This window comes from Pundamilia nyererei, unplaced genomic scaffold (genome assembly GCF_000239375.1).
Source record: "Pundamilia nyererei isolate P.nyererei 1_Seehausen unplaced genomic scaffold, PunNye1.0 scaffold00017, whole genome shotgun sequence".
NCBI lineage: Eukaryota > Metazoa > Chordata > Actinopteri > Cichliformes > Cichlidae > Pundamilia > Pundamilia nyererei.
In genome coordinates, this window is record NW_005187418.1 from 3,775,832 (window position 1) to 3,802,364 (window position 26,533).

Below are 26,533 nucleotides of genomic sequence, written 5' to 3' on the forward strand. Positions count from 1 at the left end.
TATATATATATATATATAGTTCTGTTGATGTTATTGACCATACAGTATTTGCAGACTGTTATTAAACCTGCAAACATGTACATATCTCAGTATTTATTATCCTTAACATATTGTCTTGTCTTTTTATTCTAGAGCATCTAAAACTGTAATCTTAACTGATTTTTATAAAATACATGGCAAAATCCAGATTTAAATGGCCTGCTCCTTAAATAGAAAACCTATGAGCCGAGCAGACCCATTGTCTGGGAAAGCCCACGGGACACGGGCAGAAATAGGATCGTGTGGAGGCTTGAATTGAGTTAAGAAAGGTGAGGCTTACATGCTGCACCCCAAAAAAGCCTAAAGGCAACGACAGGCAACATGACTTAACATATTATTATATTACTGTTATTATATCTTTCAAAAGCTGTGAAAATACCTGAACTGGAACTAGTAACTGTAAAACCACAGAACTTACTAGCGTTAAGGATTCAACTAAAAACAGTGAAGGTACCTAAGTACTGTTGGGAACACACAAAAAATCAAAGAGAAGAATGTGTTGTACAAAAAAGGGCCCCATTATACTAGTAATACCTTAGTAGTACTATTAATGCATATGTATCCATTCTAACCAGAAATGGGAGAACTTATTTTTAGGAGCCAACCTTCATTAAAGCCTAAACTGTATTTAAAAGATGGACATGGACTCCTGTCACCACTGCCTTCTACATCTCCATATTCATATGGTGGTGAAATGTCAGTCACAGGGTAACCATGATCTTTTAGCTAACAGGTTTCACAATGCATAAAACGATCATCATGTTGTATTCAGTAAAACTTTAAACTAGCAAATGACATCATAAACTGATCAGAACGTTTTTGAGGCCATAGATCACGAGAGCTGAGGGCTATTTGAGAAATAAAAAACATCTGTTGTACGAAGTACTAAAGGGTTAGCTCTCTTTTTTAATCTAGCTAAATCACCATGGTAACCTACCTGTAACAGGTAAGGCTCAGAGCATGTTTTAAGTGCTATAGAGATTTTGTGCCGAAGGAATACAATTATTTTACATATGTAACCTGTTACTAACAACACAGGATTGTTTTGTTTTTAGGTTTTGTAGAGCCAGCTAATGCAGAGAAAGCTAAGCTATGCTGAACTAGTTTCGTAGTACAGCTCCCTAATGGTCATCAAAAAGAATGTGGGTTCAAAGTGCTTCAACATGGGCTGTATCCAGCTTTTATATACAGTCTATGTTTGAAAGCTGCCGCCTACATTACCCATAATGCTCTGAGGAGCGAGCTTCAGCGATCACTTCTTTCTAAGTCTACATCCCAGGTTTTATATGCGCTTTTTAATTGTGCTGTCCCCAGCCCCTGCTGACTCAAGGGACATCCCTTGCGGCAGTTTGCGTGCGCGGCTCTTTCTGAAGCTACAAAACACTCTCATATCAAATTCACGCCTAGTCCCAACCAAGATCAACAGAGATTCACGTGTAATATTATTGAACGTGTTCCTGGTTAACCTGAGCACTGAATGGTTGGATTTGCTTAGATATAAGATCCCACCATTTATTGGTGTTGACACTAGTGAAGGAAGGACTTAGAATACCGTTTCGGTTGATTGCGGTGTGTCAGAGCCAGCTCATCAGCATATGAATGCCCGGTCTTTCCCTTCATGCCATTTCAATGGCTGAAAAAAAAGAGGTGTTCCTTGAATACTTCGGTAAAAGCTGATTCAAGACCTCAGTTTTACTCAGCGAAAGTTTCTGAGGGTGCGGGATCACTTTTATCAGGTGCGTATGGTTCACCTTTGTATTAAACAGATGTGGTTAAACTTCGGGAGGAGCTGGAGGTTTGCAGTGGATGAAAGGGCTTTGCAGTGCAGCTGAAGGAGGGGCTGTTTTTAGCTCTGGGACTTGAAAAATACAGTCTGTGGCTGTGATGACACTCCAGAACAGGTTACAAACAGGTTGTGTCAGCTGGTTGACCTTTCCTGGGGAGAGGAAGGAGTTAAAGCGAAAATCTGCCAGCCACTCCCAAAACCTCCAGCTGCTACCTGGTTTCCCAGCACCGGTTACGATCCGGGGAATTGTGATCATATGCGCACGGCAGGGAAACGATGAAACACACGGCAACATTTAACCTTATGTTCCTGTCGGATGTAGTTTGGTGACTTGAAACTTTTGCTTCAGGTAAGTTTCACGACACTTCCCGTCGTCTTTTGCACCTGTTGCAAGGAATCCGTGACGTCAGACAGCACTGGGGTTTATGAAGGAGAAGGTGTGTTTCATTGGGTTTCTGCTCAGTTTCTACCAAATGTGTGTGGCACTTTGAGTCATGTAATGTCTACAGCCTCTCCCACTATACCCAGTGATTTGGTGTGCATTACGCTGTAATTACCAGCACAGTTTGTTGCTTCAGTGGGAGATTTTTACCACCTCCCAGAAATGATTTTTGCGAAGCGGTGCAGTTGAATTCCTGCATTTTAAACCATAATTTGTCCTTCTCGTCTCCTCTGTGTAAACATGAATGAACCCCCCACACACTTGTAACGGGACTGTAGACGTGCCAGGACCCCTCAAGTGCATTAATTCTTACCCCACAATGGAGGGCCATCTCCATGGTGATGCGAGGGGGTCTGGCCTGACTCCCAACAAGCAGGGCTTTGGAGCTGTTAATGCCAGCCCTGCCATGCAGTTGGCGTGTGTGTGCATATGTAATGTGCAGAACTTGCAATTAGCCCAAAATGTAGGTCACTTAATGTGGTAGGGAGTTTGGGCTGTTCTGGGCTTTCAGATGGGAAGTTAAGTTTGTCGAGTGAAGCTCAGGTTGTGAAACTATTGTTGTAGAATGCAAACTTTAATTCAGGTCTGATGTTTATGGCCAGTATGACTCATAAATACCTAACTTGTGTCAATTGGCTCTTTTATCATCCAGAAGTACAAGGTTCAATTATTGATGTCTGGCAGCAAAAGTAAACGTGTCTCATAATCCACATCACAGATAGCACTGGAGCCTTTGATATATATACATGTGTATTGGCATTTTAAAAGTAATGCCTCACCCTGCACCTTTTAAGACTAATAATTCCTGGTGCTCTGTGAAACAACATCAGATGCCAAGAAACTGCTCCAACAGGTAGTGTGAGTGTCCTGTCAGGCATTTCTGTGCACAGCACATGTGTACATCAGGCAGAACAGGTGCTTTTAGCTTCCTGGTCAGGCAAGTCCTTTCATTTTCACGACATTTTAGTTTTGGTGAAAATAAGTATGCATATTATGATGTGTTTTGACAGAGTTAGTTTTTTTATAGTTTAAGGTTTAACAACTTGTTCAGCATGTAAGTGTGAGACAAGAACTAAATATATACCGTGACCTCAGAGAGTCAGACTTAGATCCTGTTTATGCCTGTCATGTTTTACCAATACATTTCTCACATTCAATATTTTACACTGTTGGCAAATAAAACTGCTCTTGCGAAGGTAATTTGGTTTGACTTGGTTCTTAAGTCATAATTTAGGTATTAAACATATAGTTATCTGTAAAACAAAAGGACATATTTTGTAATTGTATGTGGAAATATGAGATTACATAAAGAGATATGTAATCTCAGCCTGTTCAGCCAGGCACAGCCTTGAGAAACAAGTGATATTTTTGTACAGATGTCAAAGCATGTGTACAACATCAGCCCCTCTTCACTGTACAGTTGACTATACAGTAGGTTCACCATTCTGTAGTGATGTCCATATGTACAGCTACACCCTATTCAGTGCATTTACAGTATCTCACCATGCCTTAAGTTCTGACTCCCAAGTAGGCACACTGTTACAAACAGGTTAGTGAAGTCCTCTAATGAAACATTCAGTGTTTTGATGGTTTAAACATCGTAAACATTACAACAATAAAATCATTGTTGTGATGTTATTCAGTAAGACCATAAACTATAAGGTCATTATTACAGTGTTTTCTGTGGTCACAGAGCATGGGAGCTGAGGGCCCCCATAGAGTTCTGTGGAACTGGAAGTGTTGTTACAACTACATGAATGAGCCCCTACTAGTCATTAAACATGCACGTTTAAGGCCCTTCCCTATTCGCAACACTTTTCAGATTTTGAGACATACAGTAGATGTAAAATAAATCTATAACAGGAAATAGGAAATTTGCCAGTAGGGTCCATCCAGTAATGAGCGTGCTATGTACTCTTTTAAATAAAACTCCCAAAGTAGGACACTGGGATTAGTGAATGAGTGAATCGTTTTGGACATAACCACAATCAGAAGCGTTTTTGAGGATTTCATAAATATATTCTTGACATTTGTTGTTAAACATTAAATTTCTGAGCATTTCTCTCCCAGGTCTTGGATGCTAAGCTCCGTAACTTTATTGTAACCTTTTTAAATTATTATTACTATTTTCTTAGTGCAGCTGCTCATTTAGTTTACAAATGCAAAATAATGTAAAACTACTCTAAAGGAAGCTTCAGTTGGTCTTTATCAAGGGATGTATTAGTCATATGCTCAGGAATGTCTTTTGTGCAATTATTATTTTTAAAATGCTTTCTTAGTTTTGTTATGATGTGCTTGCTTACAGTAATCCTGCCTTTTTCCCCTATTTGTTAAGAACTAAGAAAAAGTTCCCAGAATCAAAAGCTGCAAGTGAAGTCCCGAATTTTATTTTTATTTCCAGTGTGTTTACACGCAAACTGTTGATATTTACTTTCACCTGTAAAAAATGTCAAGGTGGTATTTTTGCAAAACACCAAGGTTTCCATTTCACTTGGCTGGTTTATAGTTTCCCCAGAGAGCATTACTTCGACTGGTACTTAAATCCTCCCTCGCTCCTACACAGAAAACACTTCACCTACAAAGTGTGAGTGGGAGAAATCTGAAATCACCAAACAGCATCAGCGGGTTTTTCACATCGGCATGCAAAGCTGGCCTGGAGAGCGTAGATAAGAATGTGATAAGCTGATGGATTCCACATTGGGCATTTATGGAGTCTTCCAGGATTCTGGACCAATGATGAGTGTGATGTAAGAGGGAGTGGAGCCAGACCGATTCAATAGCTCAACTGTGTGCTTTGTGGCGTGATTTGGGCCCCAATTTGGTTCTCCATTGTTTGATTGGATGAGCGCTAATGTGGTTAAGTAATCAAGCAGATTGCTGCTTCAGGCATAGCTTAGGGCATAGAGTTGTCTGCTCTGCACTGAAGGGTTTTCTCCTTGAATAACGCTTAAAAACATTATCAAAAAGGAGCCATTTACTTGGCATCTTAGACAAAACAATACAACAGATGCCCTCCAGATATTCTCCATTACAGCTGGAAACGTATCTCAAAATCTGACACAACACTATCATTATTTCTGTGATTAGATGGATTTGACTAGCAAACTATCTTACTGAGGCACTTAAAGATGCACTTAGGTGCCATCTTCATCCAGTAAAAGTTTTTTATATTGCCATTGTGTAAACATAAATGAAAGAATTTAGGCCTTCTCCACTGTCTTTATTTCTACCAGTGTGTAGGCCGATTTTATGTGAGGAGTTCGGGTTGAGCTTGCAGTGAAAATCCAAAGGATAACACTTTTTTCCCAAAAGCTTCTCTCCTTCCATACAGCACCAAACAGGTTCATAGCTAGCGTTTGTAATGAAAATGTGCCCTAAGTACACTGATAGCAATAAAAGATTGGCTTCCAGCACAATAGAAATTCCATGAATGATACAAACAAACGCTGATATGAATTTCCATGGGGCCACGCTTCAGTAAAATTAATGTTAAGATGAGCTAGACTTTTTGTTCATGGAGGGAAAACTGTTCAGAACTGATCATGGGCTAATCATAGCTTGTGCTAGCTTGTTAGCTAGCTTGTTGGCTATAGTAAATGTAGCAAAACATCCTAACTGGTTAAGTTCAGCTGATTAATCCAAATACCTGGGGTTAGTCGGGCTTGTATGTTGTTTTTTTGCAATTGGTAAAAGCTTTGTCATGCTCAAGTCAGTGTTATTTCAAATAGTCATTCGTACATTATATACACTGGGCTCCCAGTTGCTGTACAAAATATATGCAACATTTTAAGCTTATAGTCCATCTGTAGTGTAGTTGTGTACATTTATCTTACTAGTAAAAGATCCCCAGTTTGATCCAGAGAGGAGACACAAATTCTTTTGGGGTTGTGTCTGTGGCAGTATTGATAGCTACCCGGTATGACAACTCCTTTTGAATAAGGGAGCCACTGAAAGTAGCTTTTATGAAGCATATAGTGCAAAAGAATAAGCAGGACAAGCTTTTGTATACCTTATCACCCATATGTTCACTAAAATGTCAGCTAATATTATGCAGGTGGTTTTATGCACATTACAAATAGAAGATTTCATGCAGGGGAATCATGTGGCCCACGAGTTCATTCTGGCCTGCTGCATGACAAATGTGAAAACTGTATTGAAGTCATTAATAATTCAGCTTTTTTTTGTTCAATAAACCTAAGTACAGAAGTAGACATCTGTCGAAAGTTAAATGCATTTCTGCGTCTCGACAAGTTGTGTGAATATAAAGTGTTATTTTCTTTAGTTATTTTGTTATTGATATATTAAGTTTTAGTTCTCTCAGGCTGTCCTTCACTTTTTTATATAAATAGTTGCAAATAGTTGATAGTTCATTAAAAATAAAAGCTTTCACACTAACTTAAAGTTTCAGTTACATTTCAGAAAAACCTCATGTGAAGAGCCACACCTGCCACCTAACTTTATTGGTGTACATATAGCCCACTAACTAATACACCTGACACTCCTGCATTAATGAAAATGCTTTTTGGATGTTCTTTGCAGCACTGTCTTCTGCCGTATACCCTGTAACCTGCAAGAATTTAAATTTCAACAATATAAAAAGAGAAGTTACACTCAAACCTTATTCATGATAAAGCCAAATTCCAAATCTTCCATAAAACATACCCACACTCTCTGAAGCCCAGCTGGCTATGTTGTCCCATGCAGGAGGAAGTATTGACTGAACAATTCAATTGAACAGAAACTAGACTTCCTGTTTCAAGCATCCACCCACATGTAGTCTGTAGATTTAGCAACACTCATCAGACAAACCTGTGAAAAAGCAGCTTTTCCATTTCCTTTTCTGGGAAATGTTTGCTCCCCCCCCCCCCCCACACACACACACACACACACACACATTATTAGCTGTGACCTACTAGCAGTTCTCAGCCATTAATAAAGTGTAGGCACTAGTGGCACTTAGGTGTAGGCATTAGTGTACACTTTACACACTATATGGAAGCTGCTGGTTCTACATAAGAGAACCAAGAGATTTTAAAAGCTCTACCGTTTCAAAACATCTTACTTTTCCTCTGTTGTGAATATAACATGTTTCCTTCAAAAAAGTTTGTTTCCATTGCTGTAATTTCCTTTTTTATCTTATGGGTACTCAGTCAGGAAGTAGGTTGCAGTGACCTGCAGAGTTTCTGCTGCTCCCTCTATCTTACAGTTCCCTCTGTCTTGTTTTCACTGTGTGTTTCTGCTTTGGGCTGCTGGCAGACAGTTACCCTCTACCCCCCTATCCTGTGCACAGGAATTCATGCATAGGCGTGCACAAACACACACACAGTCTGACGTGCACGCACGTCTCACCCAGTCCTTACACAGTCCCTTCCTGCTGCTGTTGTCACACAGCTCACAGTTCTCCTTTCAGTCTGGGTGCAACTGTCACAGCTGCAGTGTGAGGAGGATGTAAGCGTGTGCTTCTTGGTGTGCACTCACCTCTATCCCAGCACAAGCGGACCAAATGTAGTCGCACGGTTAAGTCGCTAGTTTTTGGTGTCTTTTGGATGGATGGCTCCTCTAGATAGTACAACATAAAGATGGTGGAGATGCAGTCCAGGTTTTGGCCAGGTCACCGGTCCAAGCGGGGCATGGCCCTGCCGGTGCCTTCTAAGGTAGGTGATCATTATTTAAGAAGCTTATAATGAAAAGCCCAGTTTTATTCATTGGTTTGTTTTTGTATCCTTATAAACTTGATAAATGATGTGCTTCCTGTTTTCTCTAACGTGATCACATCGCCCCTGCACTTATTTTGTTTCCTGTACCAAGTAAGGTGACGTACATGGCGTACTAACTGTGCCATGTTGGTTTTTAATGTTAGTTTGGACCCAAACTTTGTTTGTTAGTTCGGTTCCTGTGTTAGAGTGATGTTGGTATCAGTCTCAAAGATGTAAATTTTCATCTCACATGTGACTGATAGTCTCGGTCTTTATGGGTTGACGTTTGAATCGTCAGTTTTGTTTGTACAACAACTTGATAGAGCTAAAATTAGCCTTTAATTTTTCAGTACATTTTTTGGACACACAGTCACGTAACTAAAGTTGACATTGTCGCCAGGTTCATCCAAACATTTTCCCAAAGCAAAAGCATCAGTTCAGAGAAACTTCCTTACAAATCAAAGATCTGCATTCAAATGTTAACTACAGAACGCACTTAAAGGCTTAAAAGCATTATTGTGTTTAATTTTTTTTTACCTGATTGGTGTTTTTGTGAACAAAAATTAACATTAACAACTCAGACGTCATTGTAAATAGAGTCCACATGGGCTGAAAATAAGTTTGGTTTTTTTTACTATTTATTTTCATTACTCATAGTTTAAGGAATGGCTTGGCTCATTTAAGCTCATTCACGGTTTTGGGTTCTGTTACTATGAGATTTGTAGTATTTGTAATGTTGTAAGACTTTGTAAGATGGTGATAATACAACAATACAAGTCAGGCTGTTTTATGTAAAGTTTAGTTTTTATTTTACTGCCATTTTACTAAAATGTTTTCACCCACCCACCTAGCTTTAGTGTTTCCTTTTTAGTGAACTGTATTAACACTGGTAGTAAGTACGCCATAATTCCACCTACACGAGTGACTGATATAACTATGCTCAGATGTTGTTATTGTATTACTGTATATGCGTATGCACAGTTTTGCTTCGATCACGTGCAGTTAAGTTTTAGTGTTTTCTCCAAAGGATAGGGACCTTCCAGCATAGCTATTTCAGAGATCAATGATGCAGCGCTTTCATTTCCTCTGTGTCTGTCTGTACAGTTGTGTTGTTCAGGATCAATGTGTTTTGGGGTCAGCTGTCGGGTTGTCCTCATCGCTTGCCTCATAGTTATATCAAGATCAATAATAAGCCAAGTGCTAACACTGTATAGATAAAAACACACACAGTGCAATAGAGAAATGCTCTCGTTGCTCTTTTATTTTTATCACCTACATTTATCTGCCTGCTCTAAGTTGGGGTACTGTGTGGGTGACCCAAAAGCCAAGTGGTTAAAGCACATAGACCAACCACAGCGAGTCTCTGATCGGTTCCTAGCTTGCGCGACTGTCACTGCATGTCAATCCACTGCTCTCTTTCCTTACATTTCATTTGTTTTCTCTTTTAAGATTATTTAAGGATTTTTTATTATTATTTTGGCCTTTACTACATGTAAAGAGTCAAATAGGATCATGTCATTGACTGGGTGGGAGAGAAAGCAACACTACTTCACTGGATGTTGCTGTTATGTGGCATGTACTGCAATGATTTGGCTTCCAAGGTGCTTTTTCCCCAGAAGTTCTGCTTCGGGACTCTAACAATGACTACTAAAGCCAAAGGTGCTACAAAAAATGGCCTTTACTTGTACTAAAACAGCCGCATCTCTATTTCAAATACTCATTGACAACTAATAATCCTGCATTCCCAAGCAAAAGAACTCATGCAGAAACAGATTACGTTGGTGGCTGTCATTGTACCTAATAAATAAAGTCTGGAAAAGAACATAACAATGTAATTGATGCCGACTGACTGTACATATATGTGTAGTGACTTCCTCGTTTGTGAGGAAGGAAAAACTGTACAAGTCACCCATATGGAAAAGATATATATAAATCTTATAAAGTTTGTATCTGTCTTGTGTGAAACTTGTATGAAAAGCATACAAGAGTGAAAACACATAAGATCCCTTGAAAAATTATATAATGAAACTTGTATGTTTTGGATAATTACTGAAACAATATATGAAAGTAATGAGAAAGTGACCACTTTCATGAGTAAATCATATAAGTTTTTACTATTTCTTTTCCATATGGGCAGGCTTGAAGCAAGAATCCGTGCACATTCCAATGCTCAAATTATAAATAAGGTTTGCATGAAACATGCAGGTTTGATTATTCTTGGAACTTTGTCAGTGTCCTGATCACCGTGTTGCATTTTTTCCTTTGACCGTTTTTTATGAAGATAAAAATGGACTAAATACTATCGCCCAGTGTATGTGCATGTTTATCGTGCAGTAAAAACTGTCATATTTGCCTTTCAGGTGTAAAGCAGTTAAGGAATAGTACCTTAAAACTGATCATAGTCGAAATGAGGGCAGCTCGGATAACCAGACGATGTCCATGACGATTATTAAATATTAGCGTATTGATATAATGTCAATTGCATACATACACTACATTTAGTTATATTGTAAAGTTACGAATAGACTGTCTCCCCACCTCCAAGTAGTTGTATGTTGTATTTAATATGCCAAAAAAAGATAATGCCCAACAAACAAACCTTTAGATGAATTTGACGGAGAGCATTTCTGCTATTTTTTTCATCAGATTTTCTGCAGGTATTGCGCTATTATTGTGATTGTAACATGTACTGAGTTACTTTCTGCTGCTTCCTGTTAGCACTTTTTTTCCTTTTGTGGACTCTGTTTATTGCAGTTATGACCAGATACAGCACTGACATGCGCAGGTCTCAAGTCTTGATAAATATAGAAAATGAGACTACCTATGTGACAAGAGGTAGTTTATGGGAAAGTCTGCAGCAGAAAGGAGCCTGTCTTTTTATCTGTGCCACCATGTTCAGAAGTCTTACAAAGAGGAATAGTGGAGCACAGGTGAGAGCACAGTAACTTAAAGCAAAGGTTTTTTAGGTTTTTTGGGCAGGAGTTGTTTCAGGTACCTACTTGTAACTAAAGAAAGGTTGAGGACAGTGGCGGCCTTTCATCGCACTCACTGGTGTTCTTTAAACAAATTAGTTGTGATGATCAGGGTTGTTTTGCATGTTGTGTTCCTGCCATGCAGCAAGTGGACTCATGTGGAACTCTGCTCATGAAAGCAATGTGACACTGAGGACCTAACAACCCATTGAGAGAGAAAATGAAATGAAATAGGTAGTTAACTGATTTGCAGTCGAACAAGAGGACCAAAGCTGATGCGCAATAGTAACGCATACCCTAGTTTTCAAACATCTATGGTTGGCCTGTGGTTTGGTGTTATTTGTGTGGTTGTTTTTTTTATTTTTTTATTTTTTATTTTTAATACAGTATTTAACAAAAACGTTACAAAACCCACCACTGATCAGCACATGATCAACTATGGCAGAAAGTGCTAAATACAGACGGTGCTTAAACCCATGTGGAGGTGGTTTTGTGGACAAATATAGGTTTTGATTATTACTGAGGGAAGAGCGTGTCTGTGGGGGTTTTTTCAGCTCTAAGCTACTTCCTGTGCTCTGTAAGATGCGGAAGGCTGACTTATAAAGAGCAATAGTAAGAGCAGTGGACTGAAGACAAGTACTTGACACTGCTGACAATACTTGCACTACTTTTTTGTGTGTTTACAGGAACACTAAAGTGACAAGATCTGAGTTTGACACCTTCAAAAATGAACTCCACAGAAGAATCTACTTTGTTTGCTTTAAACTTGTGTTTTGTAATGTGGAAGCACATATGAATGAGTCCCTTCTTTGTTTTTCCACAGGTGCAGGATGAAAATCTCCGGTCAGCAGTGTACGTCAATGTAGCAGAGCTCCGGAAAAGCATCTCAGAGTCTCCTCCGTCGGCTCCTTCGTCCTACTCTCCTTCCTACCTTAACCCAGAGGGATGGGAGGTGCACGTTGACGACGAAAGTGGACAGGAGTATTACTACCACCCCAACACGGGGCGCACAACCTGGGACAGCCCTTTTGTAGACCCCTCCACAGACCCCGAACCACTCCCTGCAGAGGAGCCTTATTCCCCCTCACCTCCTCAATCTCCTGTCCTTTCTCTGTCCACCGCCTCCCCACCGGCGTGGACCTCAGACTGGGAGCAGTTAGTGGATGAGACCAGTGGTCGCCCGTACTTCTACAACCCAATGTCTGGGGAAACATCTTGGGAGCCCCCTGAGCATCCTCAGAGCCCCTACCCGCCTCTGATGGAGCCTATGAGTGTGCACAGGTTTCATGAGGATGAGCGGGTAAGGACAGCATGGCTGCTCTACTTAGCCGCTCTCTGTCTCCTGTTTTAGCTTCACCCAAGGGAAAGCTGTAAATACAGTCTGCTTTTAATGGAATTAAATCTCCTGCACCTACATAGCTAGTAGGACTCATTTTCATCAGGGAATCTCACAGCCCTGGCACTTAATATCCACAACAGTGGACACTAAGTAGTATTGTCTCTTAACTTTAAATGAAGACAGGCAGGCATCTGTCCTCATTTTAAATTACCTAAAAATTATTGGTGATGTTTTGTTTCTTCTGGGAAATTGGGCAAATTTGAGAAACAGTTCACTTCAAATTACCACTCACATTTATATCATGAAAAGTTTTTTAACAGTGCAAGCAGGCAGTGACCCCATTTTTCCCCTTGAATGACTTTTCTGAGCTGGAGAAAAAGCATTAATAGGCCAAGAAAGAATAATACATCGAGGTCATGAAACTATTCTGACTCATTTATGAAAGTCATAGGGAAGTCATCAAGCTCTATTTCGGGGTCACTGTAAGAAATTATCCAATTTCAAAACAGGAAAGGGCCGAGGAGGCGTTAATACTTTTACTATTATTATTCTTTATTAAACAGGAAGTGAAACTCTTGGGATTAAGAGCATCCTAGGCCAAGAATGGCAGTATTAACATAGCATGTTTTTTAATAGTGAGAGAAATCAGAGCTTATGGAAAACAAAACTGCATATTGTGGTTTAAAACTTGGGATTCTCTTGCTGTGAAACAGCAGCGCTAATAAAACAGGAGGTCAAGATTCACCAAGGGGGGATTAAATCATTAGACTTAGATGGCAACTGACCGTGATGGTATATCACAGAGCTAAGCATCAAAATCTCATGAACCTTAAGCAACGTGCATGAATTAATACTTTTTCGTGAATGTTGGTATTACTTTCCTTCAATCTTATCAGTTATCAGTGTTTACAGGGAGGCCTGCAGTTCTAAGTAAAAAAGATTAAAAATTGAGCAGTAATAGCTGTGAATGTGTATTCTGGTGAAATTCATATGTTGTAATCGTGATGAAATAAGCACAAGTTCTTCCAGGGAGTAAAGGCGCTTTTTTGTGTTTGTTGGGGGTTGTGCAAGGCGGATGTTATATTCCTCATTAGAAATTTTGGACTTATTAGAGTAACTTTGCATAATTCAAAGTTGAAAATAAGCCATAATTATTTTACACCGGGCCTTAATGCGGTCTCGGGTTCCTACATTGTGTGGAACAAGCCATTTTAGCTTCCTTTAAGCCAGCTTTCCTCCATCGTGGAAACAGAGAGGTTCTGGGGGCCTCTCTGTCACCAAAGGCCGGGTCACCAATTTGTCTGAAGGAACTTTATGCAGTGATAAAGGAGTTGACTCATGATTACGACATTAGGAATTCATCAGAATACACATTCATTTTCTGCTCTTTTTTTTTTTAGCCCACCACAATAACAGCAGGCTTGACTGCGAGAAATAAACAAGCATGATTATAAAAACATAGTTGGTGAATTAATGAATTCATTGCTTTTACATCAAGGCATGGATATATATACAATCCCAACAGCTCATAAGGGTTTTACGTTGCTGATTAATTGATGCTTTTTAATGCCTAAAAACGACATAAAGTGACAATAATTATTTTATCCTTGACATAAATTCTCACTTATCTTTTGGTTTTTTAATGTTATGCTTACAATAAAGTTTGCAAAGGGGGAACTATTTCCATTCAGGCCTTTCATTTGTCTTTCTTACTTTTGCAAAAGAAAAGAAATTGCTTCATTTGAAGCCTTAAAAACTGTCAGAAGATGGATTTTGAGACTTTCACGTAGAACCACATTGACTCGTTTCCATATTTTAAGTGCTTATGCATTGCTTTGCCAAATCAAACCAGTTCCTAGTTTTGGTTTAGTATTTTCCTCGTAAAATAAAACAAAAAGTGTATCTTTTTGGAAAATGCTCCCATTTGGGTCACAGCTCATGTGTTGAACCCTGAGTGGGACTTATGTGTAACTTAACGTACTGTGTCTTCATCCCCAGCCTCCTTTACCGGAGGAGGACTACCCCTCGGAGGATTACCCGCCTGCAGATCCACCAGAGGGCTATGAGGACCATGCCACAGGACCTCCAGCCCCGATCCCAAAAGACTACAGCTTCAGTCATGTGACCCGGCCCGTAATCCCCAGGGCCAACCTGGACCGCAAGACCCCGGCTGGTTGGAACCTCACTGTGGAGAAAGATGGGACGTGGGTGTTCACCAGTGAAAACTCTCCAGATCAGGTCTGCCCAATCAGAATTCAGGTTAATTATCCTGCAAAACGTTTGAAAATGTGATGAAACGGCTTCAAACACGTTCCAGCATAGTTACCATGATGATTGTTTGGAAACCCAGTATATCAATGTTATCTGTGATTGTTTTGACGTCATTCCAGTTGTGCAATTATCCAGGGAGGCGTGTAGCTAGTGTGGCTAAGAATAGAGTTGAGAGAAAATGACAAACACTGCATATTTTCCCCATCACACACTTCTGTCCGGTTACTGTGTGAACAGACCATGAATCTGTTTTGGAAAGTTACAAAATCGTCACATGCAGTCCACCCAGTTTGACCCCTGGACAGGATTTCAGGCTCCATTCACTATAATATGTTTTTGCCAAAAAACGTGTCATTTTAGTGCGTTAATGCCAAGCATCCACGCCACTTTTAAGACCTTTAAAACAAAGTCTTATGGAAACCCTAGTGTTAGTTCAAATATGGAGCAGTGTTTTATTCTTCGTGGACTCAAACAGAAAGTTTTTGAAGTGGTGCTCGGGTGGTGCTCGGGTCTTGTTAGTCATAAAAAACAAATAAGATAAACATCATATCTGGGCTGTTTGAGTTCTCCTCTCCTGTTACCTAGATTTCCTCTAGTAATAAATCACAGTTACAGTCCTGGTTTGCTTTGTAAAACTACATTCTGTCCTCAAATTACCACTTAGTTCTTTCAGTAACAGTTTCACCTCATTGGCAGCCAAAGTGGAAAAAACTCTGGTTGTACTGTTTGTCTATTGCCATTCTTCCTCTGTAGTATTTTCAAGAAGAAACCAGTTCTCTGCTTCCTGTTTATGCTGCACCATGCGCGCCCAGCCCATGCATGACTGGTCATGTGATGTGCATTTGCAAGCGTCTTAGTTTGTAATTACATTACATCCAAATATGCGACAAAGTCCTCATCTGCACTGAGATTAGCGCGGATACCATTTTCAGTAACATTTTCTCCAGCAGCATGCAGCAGATCATGTGTGAGCGTTGTTTTAGCCCTAAGGAAGTGAAACTACCTGAGCAAGACATTTTTTTAAAACTATTTACAGTAATTAACTTTTTCTGTAACACCGAGACATGTTTAACTAAAACAAGTGCATTGTGTGTAACAGTGGATCAAGTCTTTGGATGAGCAGGGGCAGACCTACTACTATCTAAGAGATGGCTCCAGGTCTCTGTGGAACCTGCCCGAGGTAAAGATCTCACACCACTTAACAAAGTAGTCGACAGCGTTTTTCATGCAAGATTATCACTGATTCTAAGACATGTTTTTACAGTTTGAATATAAATTATGAAAATCAATTTCTACGTAATGCTAAATGGACTAGTTTGAATACAGCACTTTTCTATTGCACTGCACTCAAAGTGCTTTATACAACATGTCTCGTTCACCCCTCACACACACATTCACACAGCAACTTTTTCTTATTCCAGGTGTTTCTATCAAACAGTCGCACTTCGATGAGCAACTCGGGTTTCAGTATTCCGATTAGTAGATGACCTACTCTACTTCCTAAACCACAGCCACTGCCACTCCTGTACCCGTCTACTTACTGCATAGTAGATTTGAATAAACAGGAAACAAGCGTAACTTTATATGTATATTCATAGAAAACTTCTTACAGAGTAGAAGCACAATTCTCTGCACAATGCATAAGCTACCGCAAAAGTTGCAGTTGCATGCAACACTAAGACAGTAGGCAAGAAGAGAAGATCAATTACTCAAATCAATGTTAAGAAGCAGAATTAAAACTGAAATAATATTAAGATGATCAGGAGACCAGTAAAAATGATACGGTCCTAGAAATCAAATCTATAAATGTAGCATACATTTAATAAAGTGATCATTTTATGCTGCTAAAAGGTTTAACTAAACAGGGATGATTTTAGCTTATTTTTGAATACTGGTAATGCTGGAGCACAGCTAGTGTTATAAACTGGGAGCTCATTCAATTAGCTTGGAGTGTAAAAGTTTTAGGGAGACACAGAGTGTAACGAGACAGGTAGTTGTTCCAGATTACCTGAGGGTTTGAGCCGTCTCATACTCAGGCTCTGAAATAAGGATTAAATTTTGAATATGAATTCTATAATTAAAGTTGGGTTTTTTTTAACTAAAACACCATATTTCATATCCTTTGGCAGATAAGTAGCATCAGACTTTCACTTGTCTAAATTAAAGCAACACTGATCCTTAAAGTTGTGTCCTTTCACTCATTTTCTTGCATTTAATCAATGAAACTAAACTGTGTTTTGTCCCTCTAGGCCCCTGTAGCTTATGGCCAGTTGAGGGTGGAGAATGGCGTTGAGGCGGATGGTATGTCTGTCATCAAAAACTGGAGACACACCGTGGGACCTGCTCAGTTCAGCTCTGCCCAGGAAGATGGGGTACGAACATGCACATGCATATACACCCACTAATAGCACATGCTTGTTTAAGCACAAGCTGTATCACGTATTCAGGGTGTGTCGCCTGGGTTAAACAGAAAGCTTTAGTCAGGCAAAAGTGGTGAGGGTAAGTACCTGTTTAACAATCAACACTACTATGCTTTTTAACCCTTATTTAGCAAGGCAAATTAGCTCCACACCACGCTTATTTACAGAAACAGAGAGAGGGAGGATGAGGGAGAGCAAAAAGCGATATTTCCACAAACACCTGCGACTTCTGGTATACAATAAAGGGCTTGTGCTAAACAAGTCACCTCTAGCAGTCAGGGGTTCAAAGCAACCGTGTTGCTCAAGGGCACAACACGATTGCCTGGATTTCTCTTCACTGGAACCAAAGAGTTTACTCAAACCAAGAAAAACAGGCTTTGGATCAACTGTCATCTTTTTGATATAAAGTTTCATTTTTTTATTAGTGTGAAAAAGCTGAATGATGACAAAGACTGTAAGCAGCAGTTTATTTTTTCTTTTTTGTCGCACACCTGAAACATAAAAAGACCAGAATTATAATAATAAGTTAGGTAATACAATTGTGTATTTAAAAAAATTAAAACCAAGTGCATATTGTTAGGTGATTGTTGTTCTTCTAACCATTTAATGCCATATTAACAAGGATAGTGCTCAGTATTGAACACTGAGAAAATGTGACAGATTTAAGAAGCCAAGAAACTACATTTCATATCTGCAATCCCTAGACAGATGTTACAGTCAAACTAAAAACTAAGTATTAAGGTGGTGTTTGGAGAATCAAGTCAGGACGTTGCCCAAAGTTGTTTTCACACGTAGCACACAATGCCAGATAGCCTGGGTAGAGCTTGCAAGGGGCAGTGCACAAGACGCTCACTCTTCAGTACATGACCTGCATAGTCAGGGATTAACAGGTTAAAGACTGTTTTAATCTAGAGCATTTGAGTCCTAGTGGCAAATAAAGTCTAAAAACTTTCAGGGCTGCAGTGCACCTATGCATGTGAAGCATGGAGATAAATAGATAACACCGATTTACACATACAGGATGCCCCCCCACAGCCTCAGATATCTAAATCTTGTAAGCCACATCATAGAAAATGACAGGGCAAAATGCATCTTCTATACAACCTACATGCACATTTAAGCCATTAATATATACCTACATGTGAATCATGGATTTTTTGAGATTCAGAGTCAGTCAAAATGTATTTTTCCTCACACACGGTAACCATTGTGTCACGGTGGTGTAGTATTTCGTATTTCCATAGAAAGAAGAGTCTGAGTATGAAACTGCTGGTTGTCAGGGGGGTTTGCAGAGGAACTGAGGAGGAACTGAGTCCTTTCACTTTTCAACCAATTTCAGATGGCGAGGGATGAGTTTTCCTAGATATCCTATTTTGGTGAAATGAGATACTGGTGTTTAATCATTCACCCTTTGCTACACTTCTAAACAAGTCTCACTTGGTAGTGTAGTGTAGCAACGCTATCTTCAAAGTGTTATCAACACATTGTTGTTTTTTCCAGTACATGCTACATTTGCAGCTATAGTGCAACAAATAAGCACATATTTCATCATGTAAGAGTTACTTTAGCTCCTCCTGATGATATAAGATGTTAATCATTTAAAGAAATGTAAATCTTATCTGCTGATTTTGATTTCTGCTTATTCAAAATTTAAATTTACATGCTTGGGTAAGCTTTGTGGGTTTTTTGAATGACAAATCTCCTCACTGTCTTTCAGAGATTCGCCCCGACTCACAGGAGGAACACGTCAGACTACAGCTCCAGTGACAGCTCCAGTACAGGAAACTCTCCTGAGACGCAGCAAAATGTGAGCGGAGCTTATGTCCTGCCAAGGATTGTACTGACTGACTGCTTTTGATGAATTCTCAGTAGCAACAAAATTACTCTGATCTTCACCTTTAACTGAAAGGAGTTCTGTGTCTCTCTCTTAAGGCTTTTGGGTTTTGGCCCTGGAGAAATCCTTATTATCTGACCTCAAAGTGGCTGCGCTATAATGTGGGTGGTTAGTTAGAGAGCTTGCCTGCCCTTGATCTATAGATAGGTGCATCTATCTATGATGGGCAAAAGGTGTCATATTTTAGATAATTAGCCGAGCATTTGTTGCACTCAACCAGTTTCATTCCATGCATTAAATACTGTACTGTATTGAAATCACCCCATTGCTCACCCTTGCTGGAAACCTGCAAACCCTTTGCTGTATGTTTTTGCCTAAATGTGCATCTGGCTGAAGACAGATCTGTTGTCTTGAAACTATGATAGATCCGGCCTGAAAGTCACTCTTGTAGATCAAAGGACAAGTTATGCGAAGTTCTTCTTTTTTCTTACTTTAAACCAAAATTGATTCTTCCTAGAATTTTTATCTGTTGAGCTCTCATTCTGGCAGCTGTACTTAATTTTATAAGAATGTTGAAAATTTACACAACCCTGCCACTGTTTGATCAATGCGTATCCTCTAAAAGTAGTCCCCCGGAAATCAACTTTGCACACACTGGGTTGACATTTACTTATATACTATATAGTGGCTCACTGTTTTAGAAGTCTTGTGGTGTTAGCGTCTCTTTAGTGTTGTGGTTCACACAGTTGCCTAACAAGTGTAAATTTCCTGTTTCAGTCTGGGGAGGGGACACAGATCCCTTGGGGTTTGTTTTAGGAATGCAGAGCTACCTGCTGTGGTGACCAATTTTGAGGGAGCAGCTGAAAACAGCTTTGTTACTGAGACGTTGATCAATTTCATATTCATCTGTTTTTTGGGGGCGGGGTTTTGTCAAAGCCACAGGGAGTCACTGGTGATGGGCAGAAGAGCTGCATTTGGCACTGTCTGTTCAAGACCCCTGTTCTAGAGAAAAGCTGCTGTGCTGTCGCCTTAAAGCCTTAAACAACACATAACAGGACTAACAGCATAGTTTTAGCACATTGTGCATGCCATGTTAGTGTATTTGAAGCTTTCCAAATTTTTGCAAAAATGTATGCCAAGGATGCCGTAAGAAGAAATAAGAGTCTAAATAACAGTCAGGTGCTGTTAATCAAGTAAACTGGATTAACTGATCATCAGTGAGTGTAACCATCTCTATAAAAACAGAAACTTTGACAGTTAGCTAGTCTTCAGGTGTTGAGTTGCTGCACTATTTTCCAATGACAGTACAGTTAGACTGGACAAGTCCATTTTGTTAGGTTTACAAAGCTGCATCTGAACAAACCACCAGACTCTTGTACTGTACTGTACCTTTGACAGACAAGACCAGAGTGGAGGTGTCTGTCCATAATCCACAACACCATATTCGGTGAAAAACAAACATGGCGTATCGACACAAACACCTCCTACAAGTTGTTAACCCTGGTGGTGGAGGGGTGATGATCTGGTTTTGTTTAGCGGCCACAGGATCTGAGCACCTTGCAGTCATTGAGTTGACCTCTGCATAGCAAAAAATTCTAGAGCCCAATCTGAGGACAGATCTGTCTGACAGGTAAAGCTGGGTCATGCTACAGGACAGAAATCCCATGCACAACAGCAAATCTACAACAGAATGGCTGAAAAAAGAAAAGAAGCAAACTGCTGCGAAGTAAAATCAGCACCCTTGGATGTGAAACATAAAATAAATTAATAATTATAACAATTCTTTATGCAGTGTATTGTAATAGAGAAGGCAGTGCTGTTTAATATACTCTGTATGCATGATGCTGCTGAAGACGTTTGCGTTCAACCTGCTGCCCTTCATTTCATCCCACAAGTAAATTTTACTCATAAGCCTGATAACTAAACATGATCTGCTAACAATTCAAAGATGTTTATTGTTTGTATTTTTAGGTGCAGAACTTGGAGAAAGCTGGAATTCTTAATAAAACAAAAGTGTCTGAGAATGGAAGGAAAGTAAGGTAAGAGGTTGCTTTGAGGTGTATTTTGCAAGTATCTTACTCACATTTCTCGAGTTACTGTGTTACTTATGAATCTTCTCCCATTCCAGGAAAAACTGGGCCCCAACGTGGACTGTTCTCCATGGAGGGGTGCTGACGTTCCACAAGGACCCAAAATCTGCATCATCAGGGGCCGCGGTATAGTATACGCTTTGTATTAACAACGGAAGCGCTCATATTAATGATATGAGCATAATAATAGGAGCTGCCAAGGACAGCCACATCTTTTATTAAAGGCATCTTGATTCTTGGAATGCCGTGCCGTCGGTTTTGTAAACACCTGGATTTTGTTTTTCTCCTTGCAGAACAAAACCAATCACATTGTCCCGGAGGTTGCGGTGGATCTGCGCGGAGCAACAATTGGCTGGGCCACAAAGGACAAATCGAGCAAAAAGAATGTTTTAGAGGTGTGTTTGTTGACAGTGCTCATTTCTAAGCTTGTACATCCTTGATTCCTTTCTTCTCTCTCACCAGAGATGCAGATATTTAACAAAAAGAGATATCCTAGCATCAGAGCCTCATTTCAAAGACATAAAACTGCATGATTTCTTCTTCTACTTTTTTTGTTATAGCCTGCTGTGCTAGTTTTTGGTCTCAGATGCCGTAGAAGTATAACAGTATAACAGACAAGCTTTATATTTAGGTCTAATTTTAATTTAATTCAGAACACACGCGGTCACAAGATGTGCATCTTTTATTACAGTTGCAAACTGTGAAGGGAAAAAACTCTGATCCCTGTTGTTCATTTGAAATACTAAAAAAAAGAATATAAACATCTGCTTATGCATAGACTCGTCCTCTATTCCAAGTGTGTTCAGCATCAAAGACAAAAACAAACACTTGCTAAAGTTGTGCATCCTCGATTATAGGTCCCACGGGAAGCCTTCTTTCTTGTCTATGAAACAAAATAACCATCAATAGCATACAGAGGTTGATGTCACTGGCAGGATGTCAGAGAACTGAAAAACAGAGAAAAGAGGAGAGCACTCAGTGCCCCACATTTCACACTGAAAATCATGCCCACTGGAGGGGAAGACAATTGACCTCGAACTATAGAACTGAGATCCAAAACACTATGAAAATGCATTAAAAGCTCGCTAAATATATGAAAATTCACTTCCTTAAAAGATCATTTTAGCAGCTAGCAGTTATAGAAGTAATATTAGCTACAATGTATGGGGGGAAAAAAAGTATTGGGCCACACTCCAATAAAAACTCCTGCTTTAAACCCTAACCCGTCACCGGCGAGGGGTTAGGGTTTAAAGCAGGGGTGTCCAAAGCCAGGCCTCAAGGGCCGGTGTCCTGCAGATTTTAGATATCACCCAGGGTCAACACACCTGCATCAAATGATTAGTTCATTACCAGGCCTCTGGAGAACTTCCAGACATGCTGAGGAGGTCATTTAGCCATTGAAATCAGCTGTGTTGGATCAAGGATACATCTAAAACCTGCAGGACACCACCCCTTGAGCCCTGGAGTTGGACACCCCTGCTGTAAAGGGTAAATTAGGTTAGGGTTTAAAGGGTTAATCCTTGAATTCAGGTGTTTTCAGCGGCTTTGCCAGAGTTGTATAATGTTGTATAATCAAACAGCGAGCCTAGGAGTGCTTCACTCTAAAGAGCTCACAGATTTCCTGCATGGTACTGTAGTAGGAGGCCATCACTGCAACAAGTCAGTTTGTGAAATTCCACGATCAACTGTAAAGCACTTGGGAACCACAGCAACTCAGCCATGGAGTGGCAGATCATGTAAAGTAACAGGGCAGAGGTGCTGAGGCATACAATGCATCAAAATCGCCAGCACTCTGCTGACTCAGTCAATAAACAGTTCCACACCTCCTCGGGCACTAAAATCAGCACGAAAACTGCACCAGGAGTGTCATGTCATGGGTTTCCACAGCCGAGCGACTCCTGTAGGTGTAATGTGTAGGTGCCCAGTACTTTTGTCCATATATTGTATGTATTAGCTGGGTTGTGTAGTTTTCTAACTTGCGAACATAATGATGTTACATGTAGCTTTTATTTGCCACACAAGTTGCTTCATTCTTCCTCCTGAAGAAAGGAGCTGTAGATTCATTAGTCTTTCAGTTCTTCAAGGCCTTACAGCTCTTATTGTTCAAGAGAGCAGTGAATTGTTTTCATTTTCAATATGGGCGGGACGTCTCTCTATGTGTGCGATTTAATGTTTTTTTGTATATGTGGGTGTGTTCGTGCTTTAGTAGAGCTGGTTCCATAAATGCACAGCTAAAATAAGATCTCACTCACTTCCTCTTTGAAAAAAGTGTTGCGAGTTCAGTCAGTAACAGGAGCTCTTCTATAATTAATCTAGCAGCGATTTATGAGTTACATCATATGTTTGGGTTTGTGCTTGCAAAAATAAAAATGTATATATATATATATAAATTCTTTTAATCTGTGATTTTTCTGCATTTCAGTTAAAAGGAAAGAATGGTGTGGAGTTTCTGTTGCAATATGACACCGAAAGCATCATCACTGACTGGCATAAAGTCTTAGTGGACACCATAAGGCAACTTGTAAGTCTTTAAACTGCTTTTACAGAATAATCAAAATTAGGCTGCATTAAAATGGTTTAATAGCTTATTTGTCTTCTATTTTTTTCTTATATGAAAATATTAAATTTGCGTCTGTTTATAGAAGTTGATCTGTTCCGTTTCCTGTTAATAACATTGTGTAGATATTCACTCCAATTCAGCTCCTACACAAAACAAACCCGCATATTTCATCAAGTTTCTTAAATTTTGTATCAATAAATGGCAGAAATCAACACTTACAGGGAGCCAGATTTTGACCACAAAAGCTTAATGGCACCCAACGGTAACTAGACATTAGAAGATCACAACAGAAACTTCTGGTTGTTGTGGTTGATGGTGATGATGACAGGAGGCAGATCTCTGCTGCTGCTGCTTCACGCCTGAAGTCCCTAATAATTAGTGTTAAATACCCAAAGGTAAACAGGTAGAACTTGCTCAAAGTTTAAGAAAAAGCTTTTGCCGTGTCAACAAATGTACTCATGTTTCAGCTCAGATGAAGCCTTAAACATTAGCTTATTTGCCAATGAAGTTTTGTGTAAGTGCTATATTTGGATATTCAACATCTGAGCTTCATGCTTTTGGATTAGCACAGATGAGTACACTGGGAAAGCATACATAACTTTATGGGACTGTATTTTGGGCTATACCTCCAAAGGGGTGCCATTCATTCTGGACAATCTTGCAAGCGACCCCTACAAAGCTGGATGTCCAGAGACCGGGAGCTGGATGTTCTTTGGCTCTTTGGTTCTAGACTACTAGCGTAACTCTGGCTAAAAACAAAAATCAATTAAAACTAATATCAAGTTCATTTAATGTGTAGAAAACCACAGCATTAGAAAACACACAATTGTCTCACATTTTTTCCTAGTTAAGAAGCTAATAGATTTCTGTTTTTAGCTACGTGGTCACTAGATGGAACATTTCTTTAAAAAAAAAGTAAAATTAGAAAAACTCTACATCAAGATTCATTTGTTTTGATTGTCTGTGTTTACCAGGAGTACCAGGAACATCATTCTGAGGAGGAGGATGCAGACATTTATGAAAAGATCCCCAACACAGATGAGAAGGTGGGAGGTGCCGTAGACAAGAGAAAATGTAAGTACAGCTTCTTCTACTTCAGCAAAAAAAAAAAGCAAATTATCTCTGATTTTAACTGTGGCATGAGCAGCATAATGATTGTGCTTCAGTTAGATAGATAAGACATTTGTGAGCTACCCTCCCATCCTTTTTAAATGTCTATTGTTGCTATCTTTAGCAAGGGGAAGTGTTACAAGTACAGCTGCAACCACCACTGCAGCAGAAACAGAGCAGAAGAAGGTCCGAACCAAACTGATGAAGTTCCTCATGAAGCGTCCCACGTTGCAGACGGTCAAAGAAAAAGGCTACATCAGAGGTGATTTCAGACGAGGAAATGTAGAGCTTTGTTGTCATTTGCAGGCTTTGGCTGATTTGAATAGGAGGGAAAAATCAGTCTTTGTGCCTCCCAAACACTGAGCACTGATGTTGTGCTTATATCAGCATTTAAATACGAGCTGCTTTGAATTTTCCTACCTGCTTTTCAGTTCAGTTCACTTCTGTTTAGAGCTTATTTCTAGTGCATGGACAGCAAAATGGCAAAACAAACACAATGAAATTCTAAGGAAGTGTGTAATATAGCCATGCTTTCGTCCAACTAGATGTCTTCAAGAGTTATGAGTATATTTAATATTCATTTCTGATATTGTGTGTAATCAAACTCTTCTAATTCTCTGCAGAAAATGTCTTTGGTTGTGACCTTGCGACATTGTGCGCACATGAAAAGACTACAGTACCGAGTTTTGTAGAGAAATGTATTAATGCAGTGGAAAGGCGAGGTAACACCTTATTTATATCACAGTGGAATAATTACAAAGTATATCTTCCTGTGTGCGTGATCAAGCAGCTGACCCGCTGGTGCTTACTTGCTGATTTCTAGGTCTGGATATTGATGGACTCTACAGAGTCAGTGGGAACCTCGCTGTCATTCAGAAACTGCGCTTCAAGGCCGATCACGGTAAAATCAATCAATGTGTTAAACTAATTAATTCAGTCAGTCACCTCATGGGCAAGGAACATACTGTGGTGTTGATCTCATAGGCTCATTTTAGACAGCAGTGACACCTGCTGGGTTTTAATTGCAAGTGCATGTGTTGTGTTTAAACAGATGAACTGGACCTCGAGGACGGTCAGTGGGAAGATGTTCACGTCATCACTGGAGCGCTGAAGTTATTTTTCCGGGAGCTTTCTGAGCCGCTTTTCCCATACAGCCACTTTAATAAGTTCATCTCAGCCATCAGTGAGCATTCTTTAATTAACAATAAGCCTAATTCTAAGCGCTGTATCATCAATTTTTACAGGTGAAATTGCAGTGAGTGTTGCCATTGATCATTAACAATTGTTATGTATTTCTAGGAATTGGTGATTTCAACACAAAACGGGATCACATGTATGACTTGATCCAGTCACTTCCTGCTCCAAACCACAACACCATGAAGCTTCTATTCGGGCATTTACACAGGTTTGTGACACTTTACTTTTCTGTCCTTTGCATTTTATCTTTTATTTATTTATTTATTTATTTTGCTTACTGTGCTTACATTCATATTGAAATTGAGAGGATTTGTCATAATTATTGAATTTCTTTCACAGGGTTATTGAATATGGGCAGGATAATCGTATGACTGTACAGAATGTGGCAATTGTGTTCGGCCCAACGCTGCTTCGGCCGGAGATGGAGTCGGGGAATATCGCGATGCACATGGTCTTCCAGAACCAGATAGTGGAGTTCGTCCTGAACGAATACAACTATCTCTTCCAATAAACAGTAACAAACCTCCAGTGCAGACCTGGGCCAACATGTAAATGTGGTCAAATTGTTTAAAGAGATAGATTTACCTTTGCATTTGCACATCAGCAGCTTCAGTGTGCGATCTGGAAAGTTAAACTCCTTCTGTAAAATATGTGAAAGGGGTCTTCAAGTTTATTCAGACTAGGAAAGGGATCTTCACGTGCTCATCGCTGAGGATATTTGAAGCATGTTTAACCACTGTTTTATCTGGATTTTCTCTGTCGTGTGCAGCTTACACC

The 26,533-nt window shown here is 39.7% G+C and overlaps 1 protein-coding gene across 3 annotated transcripts in view; it reads left to right on the forward strand.

Annotated features, from left to right (window-relative positions):
• The window catches only part of arhgap27 (Rho GTPase activating protein 27), a 32,771-nt gene extending 6,244 nt beyond the window's left edge, over positions 1–26,527 (forward strand). For 2 of the 3 annotated variants that reach the window (XM_005725871.2, XM_005725870.1), the window contains exons 3-18: positions 11,759–12,235; positions 14,273–14,512; positions 15,645–15,725; positions 16,795–16,917; positions 18,683–18,772; positions 20,771–20,838; positions 20,928–21,015; positions 21,183–21,284; positions 23,312–23,410; positions 24,424–24,523; positions 24,684–24,821; positions 25,183–25,281; positions 25,383–25,460; positions 25,611–25,742; positions 25,859–25,964; positions 26,096–26,527. In XM_005725871.2, coding sequence (XP_005725928.2) covers positions 11,759–12,235; positions 14,273–14,512; positions 15,645–15,725; positions 16,795–16,917; positions 18,683–18,772; positions 20,771–20,838; positions 20,928–21,015; positions 21,183–21,284; positions 23,312–23,410; positions 24,424–24,523; positions 24,684–24,821; positions 25,183–25,281; positions 25,383–25,460; positions 25,611–25,742; positions 25,859–25,964; positions 26,096–26,267 — 2,193 coding nt within the window. In that variant the 3' untranslated portion in view covers positions 26,268–26,527. Of the gene's footprint in view, positions 1–7,639; positions 7,922–11,758; positions 12,236–14,272; positions 14,513–15,644; positions 15,726–16,794; positions 16,918–18,682; positions 18,773–20,770; positions 20,839–20,927; positions 21,016–21,182; positions 21,285–23,311; positions 23,411–24,423; positions 24,524–24,683; positions 24,822–25,182; positions 25,282–25,382; positions 25,461–25,610; positions 25,743–25,858; positions 25,965–26,095 lie in introns of those variants that run through there. The other variant, XM_005725872.1, reaches the window with a different exon arrangement.
• The last annotated feature ends 6 nt before the right edge of the window (positions 26,528–26,533 follow it).